Below are 12,066 nucleotides of genomic sequence, written 5' to 3'. Positions count from 1 at the left end.
TTCAATACTCTCAAAATAAAGTAATAATTAAACGTTGAATTTTTGACAAAAAAAAAAAAAAAGGGAAAAGTTTTCTTGAAAGGGAAAAATCATAGAACGCATATATAATTAAGTTAGTTCATATATATATATATATATATATATATTATATATACTCTCTTTATCTCATTTTTTTAATCTATTTTTTTTTTTTAGATATTTCAAAATTATATATTTTTTAAATATTTTATTTTTTATATTTTAAAAATATTTTATATAATTTTTTTACTTTTTGATATTAAAAATTTTGAAACTTTAATTTTATAAAAAAATTTAAAATTGAATATTAAATATATTAAAATTAAAACTTTTTTAAATTTTATAAAAATTAATTCATGATAAATATTTTGAAACAAATAGAATATATAATATTTATATATGAAATTATATCTTCTTTTACGTTCAATATATTATGGCCACGTGCCCATGCACATGGTGGCCATATGATTTTGGGATTTTCAAAAAACAAAATTATATTTTAAATAGATATCAATATGAAATAAATCATATACAAAAAATTATATTTAAGGTGCTATAACTTCAATTAATTATATTTAAGGAAGAAAAAAATTTATTATAAACATAAAAATTATAAAAAGTAGGAATTATTGAATAAACAAACATTAATCTTGAACTTTAATTGGAAACAATTCTAATTTTCATATTCTATAATATTTAAACACATAAAATATCTTTTATTTCATATAACTCCATGTTTTACATAATTCTTTTTTAAATCCTTACAAATTCATCTCTCACGTAAAGATCACATATAGATTATATTTCTTTCATACCTAATTCTGTGGAAATTCTTGCTATTTATAAGATCAAGTAAACTTAATCACCGTGTGTTATCTTCAATGAATCAAAAAATATTTTCAAAATATTTTTCATGAAATATTTTAAGATTTGAGTCGTAAGTATCCTTTATATACTTACTAAGATCTTAGGGCTGACCAAATTAATCGAATAGAATTTTTTTTTTAAGTATCTAATATATAGTGCATGGTATATTACTGATAAATATATATATATAAAGGTAAATTTAAATTTAATGAATTTATTACTGATAAATATTCAATGAATTCATATGCAAATATGATAATTTATTTGTCAGAATTAAATTCCCAGTCTTATATCTTTTCAAGTTCAAATTTTCAAGTGCAATGCGTCGGTATTTCGACGGCTACATGTATAAATATTTTGGATTATCTTTGAACATAAGCACGTGTAGAGGCGGCCCGACGACGTAAATTTTGGCATCTACCAACCATCCAATGTGTATATATATATATTGGACGACCAAACTTGGTTTTGTAGCACTAGCTTGGCTAGCAATACATTTAAGCAGCAAAGCCAAACACCAAAAACACCAACAACAACAACAACAATAACAAATATGACCACAAACTTCAAATCTATCCCAATTATTGGTAATTCCTTGTTTTTCTCAAATATGTTTTTCAACGCGGAGTTATTCGAGTGAAAATTAATGTAGTAAATTTAAGAAATGGATTGAATAAAAGGTAGATCGAGGGAATCATCCTTCTTTGTTTTTGGGTCTTTGGAAACAGATGTTGGTCCTCTAGTGGCCAAAGGGATAATCTGACAATTGCTCAAGATGCAGGTGTATGTGAAATAAGAGTGTAAATGATACTTTAGTATCCACAAATTACTTGAGTTCGATTCGAATAAAATTCGAATTCGGCTCAATTATTATTAAGTTGAGTTCGAGCTTGAGTAGCTTAACTCATCAATCAAGTCGAGTTTGAGTATTTTTATACCCGATTCGAGTAGCTCGAGAATCTAATTGAGTTTTTATATATAAATATATTTTTATTATTTTAATTAATAAAATATCTCGAACTCGAATTCGAGTTCGAGTACAAATAATTGAGTTTTTATCGAATATAAAAATCGAACTTATTTTTATATGTTAATTGAGTCTAATCGAGCGAGCTCAAATAACTCGATTTTTATCTCGAGTCGAATTTGAGTTAAAAAAATAAAATTCGATCTAATTTGAGTCGAGTTTCAAGCCTCAAATTTCAAATCGAGTTCGAACTTAATACTATATCGACTGGAACTCAATCGATTACATCCTTAATGTGAAGTCGTTAAGCAATTGAATTAGGCTTGCAGAAAGACTGGATTCTTCTACGTGGTACAAACTTTCTCCGTCATTAATCTTGTTCTGTTCCTCAATATCTGTCTCTTTACTATATTCAGCAATCAACATATCGGTTAAAGACTAAATTTCGTACTAAAGAAATTACATTTGAAGATATGAAATATCACTGTTTTTCTTCTTACGTAAATATTTATGGTCATCAAACAGAAGGGTCATGGTGTTCCCGAGTCCCTTATCAAGGAGGTCAAAGATGTTACTCACAAAATTTTTGCGCTTCCCTACGATGAAAAGCTCAAAATCAAAATGACTACGGCTAGCGGATACAGGTTATATAATTGATTTCCATTGAGATAAAATGACAGTACATTTTGCCACCATTGTTTTTTCGATGGCCAAAAATTGATCAGCACCCACTTTTAAAAAATGTTGCTTATAAAATTGACAAAATATATTATAATGCTACAAGGGATACCAGAAAATCAAAGAAAATATTCAAATTTCAGCTTATCTCCTCAAGTTAATAGTAACTTTACGTATGGTGGGTTTTTTTTTTATGACAGTACTATAGAGAAGTAAAAAGAGGGATGTATGGAACACTTGGCGAGATTTTGGAAGGATGTAACCAATGGTAAGTTAAGAATGTATAATTGATTTTGCAGTAAATTTTAGAGTAGTGAAAATATTGTGAATTTTGCATTTTTCCTTCACCTTAATTATCTACCATTTTGCTGCAGGCCACAAGATCCTGCAAACTTCAAAGCATCTATGGAGGAGTATATCAGACTTTGCACAGGCAATTCTCTTGCATATCTCGTCTGCTTAAAACATTCAATATTTTCTACTTCGCCATTTTTGTGTGCTGATCACTATATTTCTCATGATCAGTTATCTGATCTAGAAATTTAATTATTCATTTGGCATTTTGGTGATCTATTCTTCAGATCTTTCAAGAAAAATCATGAGGGGAGTTGCTCTGGCAGTGGGTGGATCAGCAGATGAATTTGAAGGTGAAAGAGGCGGAGATGCATTTTGGGTAATGCGTCTTATTGGATACCCTGGAATATCACCAGCAAATGGCCAAGAAAACGACATTGGATGGTAACAATTAATCAATAATTCAACAAATTATATGTAAACCATTAATTTCTTCTTCATTTCCTTACCAGCCAACACAGGCTAATGTGAAAATCTTTTTCTTTGTTTCTTCTTTATATCCATGTCTTGCGGCCAAACAATTTCAGCGGCATTCACACTGACTATGGTCTGTTAACCTTGATTAATCAAGATGATGACATAACCGCACTCGAGGTGATATATAACTTTAACATCCATCAATGAAGATGCAAACTTCATTCAAATTTTATAATTACAATAAAAAAAAACTTAATCACTGTTGCAGGTGAGAAACCTGTCTGGGGAATGGACACCAGCAACTCCAATTCCAGGAACATTTGTATGCAACATTGGTGACATGTTGAAGGTATACAAGTGACTCCAAAACCATATATATTCTCTTTGACCTTTAAGCTGGATCATATCTACTTAATCACAAGCAATCTTGATGAGGCTCAAGATTAAATAAATGTATGAACCAATTCTAAAAGTATGTGTGATTTAATATAATTAAATGAATGTAAAAAGGGTGTGATATTATATATCCCCATATTAGTATAATTTTCTTGTTTCTTTTTATTTACCTTTTTTAAAGTTTTTTTGGTCCTTCAATAATGATTCTTTGACAGATAAGCAATTAAAAGCAGAGTTACAAAGGGGAGTTTCAGTAGCTTTTTTGTGCAAAGTTGAGTTGTATAGTAAGATGAGAACAGCCAAATAAATAAACAAATAAATGTGTAATGACAAATAAAAAAAAATAAAATTGAGTAGAGAAAAGAATAAAACTAACGGTCTACATAAGTTGTGCAAGTGAGAAATTAACCAATCTGGTGAGTGGATCACGGCTCCTTGGATTCCTGGAACATTTAGCTGCAACATTGGTGATATGTTGAAGGTACGTTGACTTCGACTCCATGCTAAAAGTGGGTTCAAATCTTTATAGGAGCTTTTCTATTTTGTGTCTACTACATCATACATACCTACAACCTACAAGCTTGGTGCAGCCGCAGATACAGTCCTATGGTTCATGCGAGTCAACCCTCCGATCATCGAGTCTGTGTCGCCTTTTTTTATGAGGTTAAAATTTACAAATGGTCCTGAAAATTATTGATTTTGCAAACGGCCGGAAGTTTGGAAAAGTTGTTTGGAACTCGGAAGTTTGGAAAAGCTGTTTATGGTGACCATTTAAGTTCAAACAAACTTTGTAACGTAGAGGTTATAGTTTTCGGTCCCATCGTCTCATTGTTCATTGACTTGAAATTGTCTCTAAGTTGCATTGATAATAATTGTTTAAACAGAGTCTGTGATTTGATTGAGGATAAAAGAACTGATCTCTTGCCTTCTTGACTTGTTCCTAATCAAAATTTACCATCCTAATAACCGATCTTCAAAATTTTCGTTGTACAATGGCAAATCGAATACACTGTCTTCAGTGCTCTAGCAAAAAAACAAGGGTAAATTCATAATCTTCTACCAAAAAATTATTAGGGCATTCTTTCTTTTAGCTCAAAAGCCCTCCTGTTTTGCCTATTCATCAGAACTGTATATTGTTTGAATTAAGAAAGAACAACGAATCAAATTGTGGAGTTAGAGGTAAACCTGAAAGCAGAATCTGATTTTCCCTATCTTCTAGGCTCCTACAACTCGATAACATGGGCCATGCCAATCAAATAGCCACACCCTCATCTGAGCTTCTCTGGCTGAAAATGCATCCTTTTGATAAAGTGGAACTCTTACACCCAACTCCCGTAACCGATCCACCAGATTGTAAAGAAATTCAAATGTTAGCCTGGACTGTGTATTTAGATACTCTCTAACGTGAGGCTGAATCCGAAACCAGTCTCCTAGTATTTTGTGCACATGAGATCGGATCATCCGCCATGGGACAGGGTATCTTTCACAGAGCTTCAAATACTCCACAAGCAGATCCGCCTGGTCTAGTCTACCATCCATATTCTCTTTTTTCATTATCAGCTACCCATTCTGCAGTTCGGAATCCAGCAAAAAGAGCAGGATTCTCAAGAAGAGACTCAGCTGAAAGCACCCCATCAGCACCTTTCTCTTCCAGACAATTCCGAACATCATCCATGTGCCTAATGTTCCCATTGGCAAGAACTGGGATTCTAAGCTCATTTTTAACAGCTTTAATGGCATTCCAATCAGTTCGAAACTTCTTCCCATCTTTCTCATCCCTCGTTCGGCCATGAACAGCCAACAGAGAGCAACCAGCATCCTCCAACATCTTCGCATATTTGAGTTTATCCTGTAAATTAGGAAATACCCTGATTTTGGATTTAGTCCGGCCTGAAACGAGTTTGAATCGATCAAAGAGGCCCAACTCCGTGGACAAAAAATGAAGTTTGTAGAATTTTTTTAAAATGATTTAATAAAAATTTTAATAAAAACTTTAAATCGATAAATTAATATAATATAATATAAAAATTATTTAAAATATTATTTATAATTAAAATTTGATTGATATTTATTTAATAATAAAAATTATATTAATATTTTTAATAAAAATATTTATTTAAATATATATATCAAAATTTATTAAAATTTATTAAAATTTTACAAATTTAATTTATATAAGGAAATTTTTTAATTTTAATTTTAATTTAACTATTTTAAATAAAAAATTTTATGAATATCACTTAAAAATTTTGATTTAAGCCTTTACATGGATCCTTAGTAAAAATCTTAAATGATAGGTCGGGTTTTTGTTTCTTCTTTTGGCTAGTCTTTCAAGCATTTTACAGCTACTTTTTTTAAAAATATATATATATTTTTTATTTCAAAGAAAAACAACATCCTATTGCATAAAAAAAAATTTTAATTCGAACTCAAATTTTAATATATTTTTTAAAGCTTTTTTGTCACTAAATAAAAAACGAAAGATTTAAAATATATATATATATATTTTTTTTTTCAATAATGATGAAATATGTTCTTAAACTTGATAACAAAATTTCGGAAAAAAAAAAAGAAACATGTATTGATATAACTTTATTTCTAATCATTTATCATTACTCCCTATTCCAAATGGATTAGTTTATATTATCACATCACAAATTTTACAATGATAAATTTGATAATAATGAAGGAGTGGGGACCATTGTCAACGTAGAGAAAAAGGCTAAGCAAGCAAAGAACAAAATTGTTAACAAGATTGAGGAAACGCCAAAAAACTTAACAATTCTCCACCCACCCCTTTTGACTTTGACATAATTTCATTTTCTCATTAGATTAGAGTAACAATCCTTGTCTCCATTTTTCTCCAAATTTAGCCAACCTTTTTCCTAGAATCCAAACAAACCCCCAACTAAAAAAATAATATTTGCATTAAAAATTTTAAAAGAATCTATGCCCGACACCTAACTGTAGTTATAGTCAAACGCTCCTAACACGACATATTGGTCCACATCTTTCCAATTGTTTGACTGAGTCCTTTTCTTTTAATTTCTTTTCTGCTTTTTCTACTATTTAAATCTGGAAATTTTGCTTCATTGATGGAAGAAAAAGAAAATTAAAAGTATGTAGTAGGCATCTGAAACAAGAGCCCAAAGAAATGATCAAAGCAAACGAATTAAAAAAAAAAAAAGATGGCATGGAAATTGAAACGCAATTTCTCTCTTTGATAATTGTAAAATCCAAAAGAAAACGAAGGAAAGAAATCCCATATATTTTACAGGGAAATGAACGAACCCACTAAAAATCTCCTTCGAGATTAACTGAGAAATGGGGATTTTGCTGCATTGAAATGTTTTTCGTCCTAAGAAGATTCCAGGATGAGATTGGTGGTTTCTGCAACAGAGAGAGAATGGTTATGCTCTCCTTCATAGGTGACTATTAGCATCGTTGGATCATCTAAAGCTCTTTCCACATGTTTGCGAGCTGGACATCCTCTAACGCTACTGCACTTATAGTAAGCCCTGTTCAATCATAATTCAACGGCAGACAAAAAGAAAAACACGTTAGAAATAAAACTTGGGGGAACTAAACTGAATTTAACTATCTTTTTGCTTTGACAGAAAATGAATGGAAAGTGTGAAACTTACGGAAATTTTTCTAATCAAAAGTTGAAAACATACCAATCTACTTGTTCATATTCAAAGATTAATTTACTCAAAAACAAGAAATATATATAGAAGATTTCATGAAAATATACCTTGGATGTGGAGATCCCTTTATCGGTTTTTGACCGTATTTCCTCCATGAGTAATCATCTGGTGGAATATCAGACATCTTCAGACTTATTGCTGGAACCCTTACAACCCTTTTCAATCTCATCTTTCTGTCAAAGGCCAAAACAACTTAAGTAAGAAAAAGAGCTTAAATTGATAACATGTAAAAGAAAGAGAAAAAGATGGATGTGTATGTACCTTTTCTTAGAGCAATGGCAGTGACCAGAAGAGCCACTGCACTTGCCAGAACCCAAGTTCTCAGAGCTACACTTCCTCTTAAAAGAAGAAGAAGACAAAGGAGGCTTCCCAGCCGAGGAAACCTGAGAAAGATTAGTAATTTGAAACGCAGATGATGAAGATGGCGGCTTGGTATCAGTATCTCCACTCAAGGATGACATAAACGAATTCCCAGCAGAAGAATATGAAAAAGTGACGGTTGTTAATGAATCTTTCATCTCTAAACACCCACTTTTCACAGGCAAAAAATCATGATGATGAGAATGATAAGTAACCGGTGATGGAATCTGCTGGATCGGCTTTGCGTAATAAACCTTACGTTCGTGCTCTTGATTTGCTTGGTTTTGGTTAACAGGGGGAGAAATAGTTTCAGTATTAGTAGCAACAGGTGGTGCTACAGGAGCTCTTCTAAAACGAGCATGTCCAGTCCGGGTTCGACCCAGAAGAGAGATAACTTTCTTGAACTTTGAGACGGCAACGTCTGCTGCAGCTTTGCAGTCCATTTCTAAATCCAAGGAGGATCTTGTAGAGATCGGAGAAGATTGATATTTTTCTTGATTACTAGTATCATCTTGCTGTTGTTGAGTTTGAGAAAGTAACCTGATGAGTTTCTCAACACTTTCAAGCCCGGAAGCTGCTTCTTGGACTGCGTTTTCTTCCATTTTGGCTGTGAAGCTGTTGCTCCACGGCCATGTCTGCAATAAAACCATTCAAAGCAAGAAAAATAAAAGCGTGAAAAGAAAACGAAGAGAGAGGGGTCGTTGATAAAGAGTATGCTGGACATTGGTCAAAATGATGCTATCGGCTATGGAACCCCTATTGGTCAATTAGGTAACATACCTGTCATCTGAGCATTTGCCGTAAAATGTGGGTACGAATAAGATCCAACCACATCAAAATAAAAATAATTAAAAAAAACTCTGAGTATGATCTAGTAAGCGTTAAGACCAAAATGTTCTTTTATTTACAATCTTTTTCTCAAATTTCTTCTGTTTAATATTCTAGATTTTGGTTAATTATAGGATAATTTATACGTCGGGGACATTGACTTAATGTCTGGGACTAATTAGTGGGGCCCGACAGGTTCAATTGGTCTTAGGGAGGTTGGGACATGGGGAAGATCGGGTCAACACTTTGTTCTAAGCCGTCTGATCCATAATAATAGTTATAAGGTTTTATCAATATATAATTTATTGAGATTTTTATTTTTTGAAATTATTGAGGGAAGTTATTTGATTTTTTTTGGGTCATTTTTTAACATTGAGTGTACGATAAAGTTAACATTTTGGACAAATTTCTTAACTTGCCAATTTTGTAGTATTGATGTTTGAAGGGTATTTTTTTAAGATATTATATTAAATAATTTATTTTTAAAAATAAAATTTATAACATTAATTGTAAATTATCATAATTATTATAAAAATATTTTAATTTATCTAAAATAGTGCTTTAAGGTATACATTAACCAAACTTTTTTTTTTTAAAATATATGGTGAGGATATAAGGTCCAATAATAAAAGTTTAAAGTATAAAGTTTCCAAACGAAAAGCATGAATTCAAATTTTGATATGATTGAGTGAGATAATTTATGAAGTGAAAAAAATAAAAAAGGACTATCTCTCATTATATAGTTCAATATCATATGTAATTAAAAAAATTATTATATCCAAATCTTATTCCATGATCTTGATATGGATTTCCAACGACATTTCCGACAAGGATAAGATTCGAATTTAATTTTTTTTCAACTCTAACTACATGGAACTCGACTTTGATCACTAATCCACTATTTTATGTTGAGTGATTCTTCGTCCATGCACTTGTTTTCAAATGTTTGAATATCACCTGTATATTGGACCATATGTCTTTTCACAGCATTTTTTGGGGGTCATTTTACTGGTAATATATTTCCAACTTTTTTATATTTTTTAGGTACAATCATAAAATGAATCTTCCATGCAATAGAAGCATTCCCATTGAATTCTCAAATGGAATCTAAGTATACAAGTGAATACAAAAATTTTACATTGTCTTGTGTCAAGATAAGGGATCATCACTTGACAAATATAATACTAATTCACACGCTCGCAAAGATGGTGATGCATCTGAACCCTCTTCACAGTTCACACTCAGACCAGGCTGGTGCACCAATTGCAGCCATTCTTTTTTTTTTTTTAAGCAATTATTTTATTTTCAATTAAGATAAGCCATCAGATCCAATTGATATTTACAAATTTATTGAATTTTTAATTACGAATTTTTCAAACTTACAAATCGTCTACTAACGAGAGATCGTGGAATAATTCGAATTTAGCACCCAATATTTATCCCTCATCACTTTTGTCAACCCTCGTTAATTGTGGCCATTCTACCATTTTATAAATCAAAACCCTATAATTTAATGAGGAAAATGAAGCAAAAGGTCCAAATTTCAGTCACGAGCATTGCAACCCCAAATTAGGGGTCGTCCAGTCCTCCTCTGCCTCTGACCGCTTAGAATTATACCAAGTAACAATATTCAAATTAAGCTATTAGTTTCCGGCCTTGAAAAATCAATAGTATAACAATACTAAATTCAATCTATAATTCTCTTTCTTATAATATTATAGTTAGTCAATTATAATAAAAAAATATATAGAAGTTCACTACATAAAAATGTGAACTCTATATAATTTTATGATAGATTATACGCAATACTACATTATGATTGATTAATTGTATTACAATAATTATAAGTGACATATTTTATTTATGCATACTTGTTTCACCAACATTTAAAAATTTACTTATTGGTCAATTATTTAACAGCTTCTTTGATCCTTTTAAAGTTGTCTACAAATTTTAAAATTCCAAGTCCTACAATTTTTTATGGATATCAGAAAGAAAAGAGATTCTTGATTTTTCTCATGTATGGAGTAACTATTGGAGTTGTTTACAAATTTTCTCGATTTCAAGTTCAAGTCTTTGGATTCTTGATGCATACCCAAAATTTAGGTAAGAGAGTACGATTTTTGGTGGATATCAAAATATTAGGTAAGAAAGAGTAACAAGAAAAAAACTTTAACGAGTGTGATAGGGATTAACACTTCTTGCTAATTTTCACAAGTATATTTATAACACATCACAATCCTATTTGAATTTCGCCTGTTATGGTATTAAATATGCTAATATACATGTACTAATTGGTTTGAATCTGTTTGGCCTGTAACTCATATTTCGGCATAAATAATTTTAGAGATTTGATTCGTCGAATCATTTCAAGTTTTCAAACAAATTACAGCTTTTAATTTGTTGCATCGCTTCAATGTGTTAGTCAATTCAGCTCGAGTTGTCATCAATGTTTGATCATTCTGGTTTTGAATTACTTCTTATGTCGAATCACTTCATTTTGATTATTTTATAATTCGATTTAAATTAATTTAAATTATAAAAATATTCAATATCAGATCAGATCTGATTTAATTGTCACTTCCAGAACTATAACAACCCTAAATCCTGCAAAATTAGGGGTTTTTTGCTTTAAAAATATTTTTTAAAAAAACCAAACACTAACAGAGATTAATGAGAGAACACGTGGGATTTGGAAAAAAAAAAAAAAAGGCTAGGAAAGGTGCAATTTCCATGAACCTGACCTGACCACGTTAGAATCTGAGTCCAAAAGTCAAAGACGGAAAAGCAGCGGAAACGAAATTGAGGCGTGCTGTAGATTGGGCCGCCTAAATTGTTGACTTGTAACCGAAAGCTTGTTAATTTTGTGGAGTCTTTCGCCATTTTCAATCTTTCATGTTCTTTTGTTTCTTTTTTTTTTTTTAAATTTAATGTAATTGAACTATCCTTACTACCCCCATTGACAATAAATGATCCTATATATGTTTTTGCTTGTTTGTTTGTTTAATTTCTTTTAAACGTCTACATCATTTTCATTTTTATGCCAATTCTACATTAGTTAAAAGAAAGTGATTTTTTTTATTAATTTCAACAAGTTGATTTGATAATATCTATCTATTTACGATTTACTAAAAATACGATTGAAGTTACGATACGATAAGAACAATATGAAATACGGTTGATTTGATAATGTCTATCCATTTGTGATTTATCCAACAAGTTAATAATTTTAAACATCACATTATGATATGTTATAAGAACGATATGAAAAATGATATAATTTTAAATTTTAATAAAAATAACATATAAATTTAGATTTAAAAAAATAAAAAAAATTAAATATATAAATATGAATTATGATACGATAATTTTCATATTTTATATTTTTATACGTGAAATAAACCAATACAAATACGTAAAAAAACAAAACTTGTTCTCACCATATTTAAAGGTGCGTTTAATGATTAGACCTCG

The 12,066-nt window shown here is 30.5% G+C and overlaps 1 protein-coding gene and 2 pseudogenes across 3 annotated transcripts; 1 reads left to right on the top strand and 2 right to left on the bottom strand.

Annotated features, from left to right (window-relative positions):
• Positions 1-1,438: 1,438 nt before the first annotated feature.
• On the top strand, positions 1,439-4,630 carry LOC111316446 (homoarginine-6-hydroxylase 2-ODD-C23-like; annotated as a pseudogene).
• Positions 3,983-7,128, bottom strand: LOC111316201 (uncharacterized; annotated as a pseudogene). Its single transcript, XR_016333419.1, has 2 exons — positions 6,989-7,128; positions 3,983-5,587 (listed from the first exon to the last, which is right to left on the bottom strand). The product of XR_016333419.1 is annotated as an uncharacterized LOC111316201 (transcript).
• On the bottom strand, positions 6,894-8,690 carry LOC111317090 (putative WRKY transcription factor 15). 2 transcript variants are annotated; one of them, XM_089753989.1, is made up of 4 exons: positions 8,545-8,690; positions 7,666-8,399; positions 7,452-7,577; positions 6,894-7,215 (listed from the first exon to the last, which is right to left on the bottom strand). In XM_089753989.1, exons 2-4 carry the CDS (start codon positions 8,364-8,366, stop codon positions 7,056-7,058), a joined length of 987 nt encoding a protein of 328 aa, XP_089610115.1. In that variant the 5' UTR covers positions 8,367-8,399; positions 8,545-8,690; the 3' UTR covers positions 6,894-7,055. The 2 variants fall into 2 exon arrangements, with proteins under 2 accessions (XP_089610115.1, XP_022775162.1); XM_022919427.2 differs by lacking the exon at positions 8,545-8,690 and having other exon boundaries at positions 7,666-8,468.
• Positions 8,691-12,066: the final 3,376 nt, after the last annotated feature.

The sequence above is a fragment of the Durio zibethinus genome, chromosome 24 (assembly GCF_047325235.1).
Source record: "Durio zibethinus cultivar Kanyao isolate XHJ-2024 chromosome 24, ASM4732523v1, whole genome shotgun sequence".
NCBI classification, from domain to species: domain Eukaryota; kingdom Viridiplantae; phylum Streptophyta; class Magnoliopsida; order Malvales; family Malvaceae; genus Durio; species Durio zibethinus.
The sequence above is the reverse complement of the archived record's forward strand: the minus strand, read 5'-3'. Positions and strand labels throughout refer to the sequence as shown.